The sequence below is a fragment of the Eucyclogobius newberryi genome, unplaced genomic scaffold (genome assembly GCF_026437365.1).
Source record: "Eucyclogobius newberryi isolate DKJ021-1_F unplaced genomic scaffold, fEucNew1.0.hap1 SCAF_16, whole genome shotgun sequence".
In the NCBI taxonomy this organism is placed as follows: Eukaryota; Metazoa; Chordata; class Actinopteri; order Gobiiformes; family Gobiidae; genus Eucyclogobius; species Eucyclogobius newberryi.
Genome location: NW_027315790.1, coordinates 29,757,473 through 29,770,918, shown reverse-complemented (window position 1 = coordinate 29,770,918; position 13,446 = coordinate 29,757,473). Strand labels below are relative to the sequence as shown.

The window sequence follows — 13,446 nt, the reverse complement described above, 5'->3', positions numbered from 1 at the left end:
CAGAATGTTTTCAAACCACCGACAACCTCCAGATACATGCTTAATGCCATATTGTGGAACATTCCTGGCAGAGCAATAACATCTCCACGGAGACGAGCATCTATCATGAAGTTACAAAGTGCATCTCTGAACTCAACTTTTCATTTCAAGGTTTAAAACATTAACTAAAATTAACTAAATATTTTATTAATTCTCAGGTGTTTTCAAATGGAATCTTTGAAATTCATATGATAATTAAGTCATTATCAATGGAAATGGATTATATATTCATGTATTAAACATCGAGACACTAGCTTAATTTGACAACGCTGGAGGTTACAGTACTAAGTGTTCAAAACTGTGAAATGACAAACGTGTGGAGGTTAAAGAAGCAAATAAATAAAGAACTAGACAAAAAAATATCTGGAGAACTGTTACAGAACATTAAAAACAAAATGGTTCCTATAGACAACAAAAAAAGAAGAAAAAAACTGGTTTTGATCAACAGTAAACTTTATCATCCAGTTTGATTTAATAATAGATGATTGATAATAATCGATTTCGCTGCTTGGTCACGATGTTACTAATCACAGATATTGGTAAAATTGTCGTTTCCTCTCACTGTAATAATTGTGACTCTAAAATTTGATCTTGAGCCCTGGTTTTCCACATATCTAGACTGCGTCTTGAATCGTTTTAGATACCGGCATGAGCTGGACTGCATTTGGTTTCAAAACACACATTCAAATTCTGAGGTCCACTTTTATGAGCTGAGGTTTCTTCATGTAGTTTGTGGGTATTAGGTTCAACACAGACACGTCACAACAACCAAATAGAACTCTAAAAACACTTGGAAGTATTAAGTACTTTGTGTACCACATCTTACGTTAAATGTTATCAAGAGGTTAAAGTGCATATGACAGGTTAGACTTCCCATTTCATCCAAAATGTAGTTAACATAATTAGATTTTAGGTTTTTAAGTCAAGTTTTCCTTAGATTGACAGTTTTGCTTAAGTTTATTATTGTACTTCCTGTAACGACACTGTAAACCTAATTTACACAATAGTAGTTATTGTGGCAAACAAACACATGACAATATCTTTACCTTGTAAAAAATAATGTTCAAACCTTTAAAAAATGTATTAAATGTGTAAAGATTTCCCGTATTTGAATGAGATTACCTTTTAGTACTACAACTAAATATTTAACACAGATATGAATTATCCCACCAAATACAACCCTTTCTGATTGATTCTGTTCAATTCTAATATTGGAACCAACAATACAGATTCTGTGTCCAAATATAAATAATGTATATTCTATACTTTCCATTTGTCAGGTGTTTATTTACAAACCAATACAACATTGAAACTATTATAAGAATCGATGTTAAGGTTAATAGTAAAAGTACTAAACAGTTTTTTGTGTCAAATATTAGCCATTTCTGAGAGAGCATATATTGTAACTAGAATCCTTTCACACATACCTGGATTTATAAAAAAGTGAAAGCCTGTCGTGTGCACTTTAAGAAGAGGAGCTTTGTACGTTTGGACCGAACAACCAAGCGTGTTGAAAAAGAGGCACCCGTTTCACAATGATTTTGGTTTACGCCACGCTGCTCTGATTGACCTCGCACGCGTCCTCCTCGCACAGACTCCGCCCCATCGCCAGACCCGCAAACAGACCCGATCCCTGACTGTGGCTCTGAGACGCCGGTCCCAGCAGCGCCACGTTGTTGTCGCTCAAGTTTCCGTTGGCGACGCCGCCGTTCCCGCCGCCGTGCTGTGCCCTGCCTCCTCCGTGACCCGTTTCCGACATGACCAGGTGAGGCGAGGACATCATTTCCCCTGCGTCCTCGCCGTGCCTCCTCGTCTCACCCGCCTCCCCGCCTCCTTCTCCTCCGCCTTCCCCGCCTCTCCTCTCACAGTGCGCCCGGTGCCTCATGAAACTGTCCCGCCACATGAACTTCTTGCCGCAGCCATGGCAGTCGTACGGCTTGAGTCCCGTGTGCGTCTTCATGTGCTCCGTGAGGTGGTGCTTCATTTTGAACTTTTTGGAGCAGACGGGGCAGTGGAAGGGGCGCAGGTCCAGGTGCATGTTGATGTGGCGGTCGCGCATGCTTTTGTGAGTGAAGGTTTTCCCGCAGTGGCACATGAAAACCTTGCCCGACGCGTTGTTGCCAGCTCCGCCGCCGTCTGCTCCGTCCAAACCGCCTTGAAGAGAGAGGTGGGCCGCGCCGTGCTCCAGCCCCGGACCCTTGAAGCCCGTTCCGGGGATCATGCCTCCTGCCAACCCCATAGGAGCCGCAGCAGAGTCCATGGACAAGCCGGTGGCTTGGCTGTAGAGGAGGATCTGGTTTCCCTGCATGTCGAGGGGGAAAAGGGCCCGGGCGGTGGCGGCAGACTGCACTTGACCCAGTAAAGCAGAAACGGCGCGGTTTGAGCTCTGCGCCGTGCTCTCGTGCAGCTGCTGCGCCAGAGTCTGCTCCATCAAACTGCCTTCAAACTTGAGGTAGTCCTCTGGAGTCGAGCAGTAGTCCGCCTGCAGACAGGACACATTTATTCAGACATATTTACAAAACATAAAACCTCACGTGTTTTCTCCTAAAATGTTGACTCTATAAAGCTTGAGCTCTTTTTTTATCATAGGCTTTGATTTGGCAATTAACTATCTGTGTTATAGTATATAGTCCTTGATCCAAACTTAGTAACAAGCAATGGAAGTTTCACTCTTTTGGTTCAAATGTTAACTTTAAAACAACTTGTTTCAATGCATTTTAAATTAAACTCATTAAGACCCCATTGTAAAAGAAATGATGCATCTCAAGGGGCATTCATAAATAAATAAAACATTAGTTTAGTTTAGTTAGTTTGGCCCCGGATCATAGCAAATCACTAGAGTCATTTGTCACACCTTCATCAGCTTGAAAGTGTAGCGTGCAGATTAATTTAGTACTGTTACAACTCGAACGATTAATCAACTAAATGTGACTAGTAATCGTAAGATACATAATCGTAATCTTTATCTGAACTATACAGATTCTAACATTCTAAAAACATGTACGAGAAGACCTTTTATACCAAAGGAAAGGGGAATTATTATTACAATTATTATTACTACTTACAATTATTCTACAAAAATGTAAAAAAAAAAAAAAAAAAAAAAAAAAATAAAAAAAATCAGATTTTCACGAATAATATACTTTACTTGTAATTAATCTCTATCTACAACCTTCAGTCACTTTATTTGGTTAAAAATTGAGAATGTGATAATTGACAAATGACTATACAATTTAAAAAGTCTCATTGTACAGTAGAAATTATACTATTTGCTGACGAGTCGAATGCTAAAACAACGGTCAGCTGAAAACATGGATAGAAAACGGCCTCACGTGTGACTCCATGTCGTTTTCACTTCTGTGGCCGAGCTCCGCAGACAGACTCCGCACGTTGGAGATGTTGAAACTGTTCCTTTCTCGGGACAGCTCGGCCTCTCTCTCCTCGTCCTCGTCCTCGTCGTCTCCCGCTTCTTCTCCCGACACCACGATGAGGTCGTCGTCCTCCTCGGCGCGCTCGGTTTTCACCACGACCCACTGTTTACGGGGCATGATGCTGGGCTGAGAGTAGGCCGGCCGCTTCTGCTCCTCTCCATCCTGCGAAGAGCGTGGAAACTACGGATCAACACGGAGGAGAATCTCAGGGAAACGCATCATACGAGAAGATGAACATGATTTATGACTTCAAAAAGGGGACCATGCACAAGCCTAATAAAGACTGACAATTTATATTTTTCTGTGCCGTTTTTGCACCAATCCATCTTGTATTACACCTATGTTTTCAAATGAAATATGTCACACAATGCATTGATAATATGCTGTATTATTAAAAAGATATATTGAGCTTTTCAAGAGTGTTTTGTGTTCAAACTAAACACAGGACAATGCAAGGTTACTCAAAAACACATGAATCAATTTAAATTAAGCTAAGTAAGCTAGTGACGAAGCAACACAGTTATTATGCTCATCACAAGTTAATTTTACATTTTAGATTTTGTTTTGTTTTTTTAGTTAATACTCTACATCAGGGGTGTACAAACTACGGCCCGGGGGCAAAACACGGCCCTCAGACCAATTTTTGTTGGCTCTCAGGCTTCTTAATACAGTGGCCCAAATTAACAAAGCTAGTACATTTTACTAAAATCTGCTTTCATAACTTAAAAAAACAACATTTTGATTCATATTAATGGTTCAAGCCGTGTTAATATGTGTGGGGGGGTTCATTAAGCCTACATCGCCTACTCTACATCACTGAATAAACCCAGCACAAACAAATTAAACATCTACCTGATATGACGACACACCAAAACTGTCGCTGACCCCAACTTCCTGTTCCGAGAGGGAGCTCGTTTTCTTCCTCCGTGCGCTGCCTCCGACTCTCGCTCTTTTCCTTTGGTGATACATTATCTCCTCCTCCTCTTCCTCCTCCTCCTCCTCTTCGATGAGGAACGCCTCTTCTCCTCCGGATGGGGTGCAGTAGCTGGACGTGTGGCTGGACCCCGCCCCGTCGCCTGAAGCGCTCGTCGCCGCTGCGTTTCCCCCAAATCCGCTGCCGTCTCTGGGGCTGAAGTAGTTGGTGCTGCTGGGCGACTGGCTTTCGCTCAAGGATGGATGTGTCGGCTGGTTTGTCCTCTGCGTTTCACTCGACCCTGAGGTACCTTGCTCTGAACCTGCGCCCTCTCCTCTTCCCTCGCTCGCAGCCCCGCCGTTCCCGTTGCTACTGCTACAACCCGGGTTGGCCGACGCCCTCTCGTTCCTGACGGCGTCCTCGTTCGGGACGCCGCCTCCGCCCGTTCCTCCGCCCGTTCCTCCGCTCGTTCCCGTGGCTCGGCCTTCCTTCAGAAGTTCTGTGCATTTGTCCACGATGTGCCACATCTGCAGAACGCTCCCCACGGTGAGGTAGTTTACGATGTCGTCGCGGAGCATGCGGAGCTGTCCCGTGTACGCGCAGCTCAGGACGCTCTCGAAGGCCAGAGGGTCCATCACGGCCGGGATGGAGACCGTGGACATGTTCTTCAGGAGCACCTGGAACAATGAGCAGAACAACACAATTATTCAGTACAAATATTAAAAGTAGTAGTAGTAGTTGTAAAATCATTGTAATTTATATGTAGGATCATGGCATCTATGTTTTTTATATATTATATATATATATATATATATATATATATATATATATATATATATATATATATATATATATATATATATATATATATATATATATATATATATATATATATATATATATATATATATATATATATATATATATATATATATATATATATATATATATTTATTCTTCTCAGTCCCTTTTGAATGAGCGGTGTAATTTCTTTGCGTTATTGTTATTATGTACGTTGAAAATAATGCTTACGTATATCTATTTATTGTTGTTCAGCAGTTTATACTATTGCTATTGATATGACAAACAAGTTACTTTGCTCATATGATTGAAGCCAGCACCTATTTTTGTAAAAGAAAGTGTGAAATGTCTCCTCAAGCATACAATGATGCAAACTGACTGTCAATTCTACAGTAAATCCGTAATTCCAGCTCAGGAGGTGCAAAGCTTCACAGCGTTTTCCAAGAGCTTTTCACAAATGTGGTCCAAACTAAAACAGAGAGAATTATAATGAAGAGATGACATTTTAAATTCATATAATACATGTTCAAGTAGTTGCAGTTCATGAACCGCTTTGTTAACCATTGATATTGAAAGAAACAAAAATATATTTCATCCTTAAATAGTTGAAGGTTGTTTGGGTCAACAACTGGTAAAATAGAGTCACTGAAACAAAAAGGGTTGAGAACCATTTACCTAAACTCTTTTTTACAAAGTTTAGCCTTCAAAAAAAGCCTTTTAAAACTAACTTCTATCAAATATAAGTAATGGAAGTAAGAGACAACTGAAGTGTGGTGCGCGTCTGTGGAGCGTTGGCAGACGGCTGAACTCGCCCTCACCTGGTCGTGGAAGTAGGGCGAGGAGGCGGCCAGCACGCAGCGATGGGCCTTGAACACATGGTCCTGCACGTGGATGGAGAGGTCACAGAGCTGCCCCTGCTCCCGCTGTCGGTTCAGACTGTCCAGGACCGAGGTCTGCACCGCGGGGAAGCTCACCTGCACCACGGGCCCAGGGGCGCGGCTCGGCCCACAGCTGCTGCCCACCTCCATGAGCGGGGCAAAGGCTGCACAGCAAAGCGACGTGACAACACAGCACTACGAAGCTGACTTTTCATACCAAGAACACCATTTAAATGTATACTCCAACTGCTTGCCTCCAAAGTAGCATACGTTTATTCAATTTCAGGTGTTTAAATAGCTGAAAGAAACATGCTTTTTAACAGTGCTCTCCGCAGATCTGACCTGTAACATACTTTCAAGATCAGATTATGTTTTTGAGATGTGTTTACATGCAGAAGACGAATCCTACACAGAATTTAACATTTCTCTTCCATTTTTGTCTTTGTCACATTCATTTACTCTTTATTTAGCATAATTTACCTGCACAAATGTGAACAATGGGCAAGAAATCAGATTACTCACACATGATCTAACGGTTTCCTCGACAATTCAGTAATCTGATAACTCAAGAAATCGGAGAATGATCAGATTTTTGGTGTTTAAGTGGACGAAACATTCTGGGCGAAACAATAACATCTCCATGGAGACAAGCAGGTGGCAAAGGTTACACAGTGCAACTTTAACAACCTTAAACCTTCAGCTCTGTGTGATATTGAGACGTAAAATACACATTCAAACCCTTTATTGATCCCTTAATCCAATCCATGCTTAACCAGGGACTTGGACACTTTTTCTTTCTTTTGTCTGTATAATTTGGTGACGAAATAATATGTTCTGTAAAAACCGCCAATTGCATAATCATTTAATTGCTCAGATGATGTTTCTCTCTCGTTTTATGTTTTACAGCTCCGCAAATGTAGCGTATGTCGATCTCTAAACCTGATCAGCAACTGGTTCCGAGACAAGTTCCAGCCTCCATTCAAAAGAAAGAAACTAGAGCAAACAGAAGCGTGTCAGGCCGGACAAACTCGTCTTCTGCCTCGCAAACACGGCAGATAAATAAATAAATGTCTCTGGGATGTTTATTTCCGCTTTCACGCGCTCGCGCAGCCAAAAACGAACACTACAGATGTGTCGTTAGCATGTTAGCTCGTTAGCTCACACGGCTGTACAAGAACACACACAGACGTCGACACGGAACGAACCTTTTTTAATGGGCACCGCGGCCGCCAAATGACGTGGGCATGTCGGCACCGGGGGCAAACGGTCCTGTCGGTTCGTCCTGGCACCGGAACGTGAGCTTCATGTTGCAAAATCTTTCAATCACAATCTGCAGACAGACGCGTCCCCTTTAAGCAGACTCCAGACAGCGCCAGACTGGGCCGACACAAAACGCACTGACAGCACTGCCGCAGATCGACTGTTATTTAACCCATCAACTGCTCTTCAAGTCTTCTAATGGGGGATTGTGTGAACATCCCTCCTATTATAGTCATTAGTCATAAGAAAACAATAGACATTTGTATTTTGCTTTTATTCAATTGGACATCCGACCATAAAACCAGGAGGCACAGACACTTTATAAACTTTGGGGCATAGCATAACAACTTCTAAAAAAATTGTAATATAATGGGGGATAATGGTAATGACATAAAAAGCTGTGTTATAAAGCCAAAACATAAGCCACACTTCAAATATCATGATCTGTACACTATTAAAATATATTTACTAAGTAAAAATGAATACATGTTTAACGGATTTTCATCTATTTCCGGTTTGCACTGGCAGTGCCAATAACGCAATCGTTCACCTGTAAAACAAACCACAGCATTAGACAAGCGGCCCACCACGTGTACAAAGTTATCCCTGATGCTTATGTAGACACCCACCTTACTGGCAAACCTGAGAGAGTTGAGCGTCTCTCCGAAGCTGTCGGGCTCTGGGGCAATGTTTACGAACATCAGACTGTAACAAGCAATAAAAGCAGGTTTTAAATAATGGAAAAAATGACAGTGTTATATCAAACTTAAACGTAACGATGCTCACGTTTTGCTGTTGCCCCCTAAGCAGTTCTGGAGCAGGTACGTAAGCTTGGAGTTTCGATAAGGTACGTGGCTCTCCTAAGGAAAAGCATACAAGTTCCACATGTAAAATATATTACACACACACACAGATATTTATTGCAGTTTCATGTGTATTAAACTAACCTTGTTGGCCAGTGCAGTGATGACGATGCCCAGGTTGGACAGGGAGCTGTTAATGGCAGTCATCTCCTTGAACCGATCGCCTTGAGACTGGCTCTTCAACATGCGCTCACTACCAGCCAGGTCCACCAGGCACAGAGCAGCTGCAACATTTATCAAAGGCATTTCAGTAACATGGAATAATGAAATAACCCCAGGCTACGCATCGTCGCGCTTACATTTGCATTTCAAATCTCGGCCGGCATTCACTCCTTCGATGTCCAACCTGAAGACCGAGTGTGAGCGAGAGGAGCGGTCGTTTTGGGCCGTCTGTGCGGTGGAGCGATTTCGGTTGGCCAAAGCGATCAACCCGAGCACCTGGTAGAAAGAGCAAAGAAATAGTAATGTTATGCACACAATAAACAGACTTTACAACCCTTTATTTAAAAAGATGGCCACACACACCTGGTCTTCACAGGAAACTTTTTGGTATGTGAGATTGGTCACGGTCAAGTCGCCGTTGTTCGATTTGCGAATCTCGTGCTCTGGTCTTTTGTCGACCTTCCCGGTGTATAGAAGGTCTCGAAGTGTCTCATTGTAAATCTCAACAAAGCTCGCCGTGAAGGTGAACTGAGAAGAACGGCAAAAAGTACGACCATCATGAGTTATAAACACGTACAATGCCGTATATATGTTTGCATTATAAACCTAATGCTGACCTCCCAGCCCTGAGAGGAAAGCTTGTCAGACGCCTTGAAGATCTGCTGCACTGCTCTGGGGATGACGCCTCTCGACTCGTGGACCTCGTCTCCTTCCATCGTGTACGTTTTCCCACTTCCTGTCTGACCATAGGCAAAGCAGCACACGTTGTAGCCATCCAAGGCAGACTGAACCAGCAGAGAAATCTCTTCAAAAATCTAAAAAAGAAAAAGATACTGGATAAAATAACCGCGCACATTTTCGGCTCAGAAGCTAAAATAGGAAATATGCACAGGAGCAATGTTCATAATAACTACCACTTGTTGCGAATTCTGTGGGCCAAACACTCGGTCGAAACTGAAGTTGTAGTTCTTTTGTGTGTCAGTGCCTTTCCCCGTGTGCGACTGGCAAAAAGAAAAGAAATGGTTAATACGATCAAACAAAGAGCAATCAATTAAACGTTTTTAAAAGCGCTTGTACCTCCTCCGTTTTGGCCAAGCTGATACAAGTCTTGTCATCATTTGCAAGATGGATGTGCTTGCTCAGACTTCCGTCAACAAGAGGTCGGACTCGGCAGAAAACCCTTATGTTACCCTAAACATAAAACATCCAGGGAAGATTTACGCATATTCCAAAGCACGCGCGGACATATCAGAAGGATTGTCTCTTGCCTTTAGTTCCTGGATGGCATTATGAAGCTTGCGCCGCTCCATTTCACCCGCGTGAAGCTCTTCCTGCTGCTGGGACACGGTTCCCTTTAGGGACCGAACCTCTTCCTCTGCGTCTCCGAGGGTCTGCTGCAGTCGGGCCAAAGACGAATCCTGCACCGAGAGCTTCATCTGGGAAGGAAAAAGGTTTGACGGTCATGACAAAAACAATTGTGGAACATTACAAACACTTGCAAGTTGTAGTTTCATACATTGGAATTATAAATATCATAAAAAGTGCATGATATTAAACCTTAAGTATTTGTAGCTCCGCCTCTTGGCTGTCACGAAGAGTCTCTATTATTTTATATCTGCCCTCCAAGTTGCCGAGATCTTTTTGCAGGGTGTTTCTTTCAGCAGATACTTCCTCCAGCTCTTCCTTGACGCCGGACAGCGCATCGAGCCGTTTTTGAAACTCACTGAAAACCCGTGAACAAAAACAATGAATAACACATTGATGAGAGATGCGTCCTCTTTGTGGTTTAGCTAGATGTTGCACCTGATTTGGCCCCTCTGCCTCTCCAGCTCATTCTCCATTTCGCTCGTCCTCTGTCGACTCAGGGCCATGGAGCCTTTGAGCGCCTCGTTTTCCTGGTTCACAGACTTCACTCGCGTCTGATAATTCTGGATCTTCTCCTCCATGTCGCCCACCTTTCCCTTGAGATCCCACGGAGGCCGTTTGCTGCCGCCACCTGTAAACAGATCTGTGGTGAGGATTACACGATACAAACGATTATAAATGAAGCAAGCGTGAGCCACCTACCGACTTTGGCTCCAGCTGTTGCTTTAACGTTACCACCCTTGGCTACGGTTGACATTGTAGAAGGCTTTAAAACACCTGTGGAAAGAACATTGGAGGACAATTGTTTATTTTGTTCCATTGCATAACACATTTAAATACAATTGAAACTCAGTCCAACGTGAAAAATCTAAACTAAAACATGGTCAAAATCCATGAGTTAGTCAGATTGTTAACCAATAACCAAGAAGCTGAAACCCATGAATACAAGAGGAAATCATAATTTTACCTCTGGAGGGCCCACTGGCCACAGTCGCAGCCCCAGTATTTCTGAGAGGCCGAGCTGTGTAAAAACAGTGATTAGGAATCGATTTCAATGATCCAAATAGGAACAAGTCATAAGAGAACAAAGATTAAACTCTGATAACTTACAAACATTGGGTCTTGCAGCAGCAACAGGCCTTTTGCCCACAAAAACAGACGCCGCAGCCTGGGGTTTAGCAGGGGGTTCTGCATCTTTCCGACTCTTTTTCTATGGAACAATGAGAATATGTATGAAAATAGTGAACATGAAGTGTTATACTAGATACTAGGTCTTAAAAGAACACTGAATCACACCTGAAGAGGGGCAAGATCCTGGCTGTTCTCTGAGCTGCTGCTCGCGAGAGCCCTTTTATTTGACATCACAGGCAAACGGGACATCCTGCAGCACATCAACAACACTGCATTTTGGTTTTGTAGAGAGGTCGATTATACCGACGGTACACAGCGATCGGCTGTTACTTGATAACTTGTGTTATTCATTACAAGTTTGGAAATTAATAGCTAAAGGCCTTAGAACTAATGGTATTTCCGTTGTGTGAATTACCCCCCTTTTCAAAAGCATTTCTAACCGCTAAACTAACCAAGTTTACGCTAAATTAAAGTGGAATAAAAACATACCGCAGATTTTTTTCAGGCAGAAAAACTCTCGTCTGGCGTAACTAAGGCACCATTGGTTGGAGTAAGCACTTATCCTACGAATATTGTTTTTATCAAATATCGTAAATAACATATAATAAAGCGAAATTGTCACCTTAAAAGTAGAAAGACACAAAGTTAACCCGTCCAGTGCGCAGTCCTCAGCCGTTTGAATTTGAAACACAACGTTCGAGCTCGGCGCTCTCGAACGCGTTTGTGATTGGCGGGTTCCGTTTGAGAAGAACAGCTGTGATTGGCTGAATACACAAAGCGCCGCCTTCTTCCGGGGTGCGTCCATGGTTTACGCACGGTCTGTGTCACCTAAACCGGCCATGGAAAATATCCAGGTGAAAATGTAAATATGTCATTTCTAGATTTCAAATGTCATCGCAACATGGATTCGTGTAGTAATTCAACATGATTGGCATTACAGACTGATACATACAATCTATACTTTCAACATGAAAATACAATAATAAATGATAATAAATAATAAAAATCTGAAAACTGATTCATGTTTAGAGAGAATTACACAAAATACATAATGCATTGTAGTTCTGGGGCGTCCAAACTATGGCCAAGAGGAAATATGCAACTTTCAGACATTCTGCTGAATTGGCAGTACTTTTTAGTGCAACATCAATGACATCACACTGCATTAATATGATCCAGGCCTTATTAATCCGTGTCAATGACCCACTGAACACTTGTCTGTACCTCTACTTTGAGGGTAGTTAGGACAAACCTGTTATGGAACAATCGATTAAATGTGCAAAGTTTCGACAAAGTGTAACTTTATTTTGGTAAAAATGACAAAAGGACTGAATTTAATTGATCTCCAATTTTATTCTTCTGAGGGGAAGAAACAGTCTTTTGAAATGAACTGTTTATGTAACTGTGCATATGCAAGAGTGTAGTATAAGAGGGCAGCTATTTGAGAATATAATTATGAATAACAACATTAAGAAGAGTATTCAATGTCATTTTTTCATAAAAAGACAGTGACATACAAACAGTATACACATAGACAGCCTGCAGCCCTGGCTATTTGGAACATTATAAATGGGTAAACTAGAATAACAGAACCCCCAGGTCAATTTACACAATTGTCCCAAGATTGTTGAATAGAACAATGTCTTTTTGAATTATTTTTGGCCTTGTTTACATAGTTATGTTATGAAATATTAGTTCAATGGCTGACCCGAGGCAAGGTCTATTATTTGGTTAGTCTGATTAGTTCCTTTTATTTCCATTATGACTTGCTGCACGTCCCTTTCACCCAGTCATTTATTTTATGTACAGCATAATGCAATGCCTCAGACTGATAATGTGTGTACAAATTGAAAGTACTACTAGTATGTATGAAAAACTCTTTAAAAAAAAAAGAAAAAAAAAGATTGATAACAGTACCTGTCAGCCATTTTATATCACAATCATTATTTCCACAGCAGCCACTTTAACATTGTTTAAGTGGGCTCTCATGAACAGTATGTATAATGGAAAAACAGTCTCTCTCTGTTCCCTTCACATTCATGCACACATTTCAGGTTTCAAGCGCTCCTCTTTTGGTATAAAAATACATACATATGGTATATATAAAAAAAGAATGAAAATGAAAATAGGCGGCGAAGAACAAGCTTCATCAAGTGCTTTCATTGACCCTTCCCATCCCGAGCCATCAGATCCCTCCACTTTAGTGCATTCTTGGATCCATCTAGTTTCTACTTTGGCCTTCTTCACAGAGGCTGCTCAAATCTCTGCTATCCAAAGAGTAAATAAGGACACTCTGGCTCAGGTAACAACTGATTCAGTCCCAACCAGCATTTATCCTTTTGCATTTACATTCTCCCATCCTCTTTTCCAAAGCACAATGTCCTTTTTAAAGTCATTTACACTTCTCCAGTCCTCGTGTTTTATACTAAACACGCACCATCACAGCTGCCATCAGAAATCTCATTTCATTAATCTGATTTGGCTTTAAATCATTTTAAAGTTATGCAAAGAATTGTGTGACCACATGACCATCTGTATGATGTAAAACTATAATGATAAAGTATCATTATACCTATGCAGAACTGTCAGCTTAGAATTGGAGT

At 41.8% G+C, this 13,446-nt stretch overlaps 2 protein-coding genes across 2 annotated transcripts; both read right to left on the bottom strand.

The window, feature by feature from the left end:
- Positions 1 to 1,442: 1,442 nt before the first annotated feature.
- LOC140362158 (zinc finger and BTB domain-containing protein 22-like) lies at positions 1,443 to 6,222 on the bottom strand. The gene is made up of 4 exons (XM_072448213.1): positions 6,003 to 6,222; positions 4,323 to 5,060; positions 3,372 to 3,632; positions 1,443 to 2,521 (listed from the first exon to the last, which is right to left on the bottom strand). The coding sequence occupies exons 1-4, from the start codon at positions 6,210 to 6,212 to the stop codon at positions 1,586 to 1,588; spliced, it is 2,145 nt and encodes a 714-aa protein (XP_072304314.1). The 5' UTR covers positions 6,213 to 6,222; the 3' UTR covers positions 1,443 to 1,585.
- Positions 6,223 to 7,777: 1,555 nt separating this feature from the next.
- LOC140362157 (carboxy-terminal kinesin 2-like) lies at positions 7,778 to 11,549 on the bottom strand. The gene is made up of 17 exons (XM_072448212.1): positions 11,466 to 11,549; positions 11,009 to 11,093; positions 10,823 to 10,922; positions 10,680 to 10,733; positions 10,415 to 10,489; positions 10,151 to 10,343; positions 9,905 to 10,070; positions 9,616 to 9,783; positions 9,425 to 9,538; positions 9,262 to 9,348; positions 8,965 to 9,162; positions 8,711 to 8,875; positions 8,485 to 8,623; positions 8,270 to 8,409; positions 8,109 to 8,182; positions 7,952 to 8,027; positions 7,778 to 7,872 (listed from the first exon to the last, which is right to left on the bottom strand). The coding sequence occupies exons 2-17, from the start codon at positions 11,090 to 11,092 to the stop codon at positions 7,828 to 7,830; spliced, it is 1,878 nt and encodes a 625-aa protein (XP_072304313.1). The 5' UTR covers position 11,093; positions 11,466 to 11,549; the 3' UTR covers positions 7,778 to 7,827.
- Between the last annotated feature and the right edge of the window lie 1,897 nt (positions 11,550 to 13,446).

Excerpts from the sequence above, each read along its gene's own strand:
- LOC140362157 (XM_072448212.1), bottom strand. The coding sequence starts at position 11,092 with ATGTCCCGTTTGCCTGTGATGTCAAATAAAAGGGCTCTCGCGAGCAGC. Across the intron at positions 9,349-9,424 it reads GCTTGGCCAAAACGGAGGAG|TCGCACACGGGGAAAGGCAC; the intron begins GTACAAGCGCTT and ends TCTTTTTGCCAG. Across the intron at positions 8,876-8,964 it reads TTTCCTCTCAGGGCTGGGAG|TTCACCTTCACGGCGAGCTT; the intron begins GTCAGCATTAGG and ends CGTTCTTCTCAG.
- LOC140362158 (XM_072448213.1), bottom strand. The coding sequence starts at position 6,212 with ATGGAGGTGGGCAGCAGCTGTGGGCCGAGCCGCGCCCCTGGGCCCGTG. Across the intron at positions 5,061-6,002 it reads CGCCCTACTTCCACGACCAG|GTGCTCCTGAAGAACATGTC; the intron begins GTGAGGGCGAGT and ends TCATTGTTCCAG. Across the intron at positions 2,522-3,371 it reads AAAACGACATGGAGTCACAC|GCGGACTACTGCTCGACTCC; the intron begins GTGAGGCCGTTT and ends TCCTGTCTGCAG.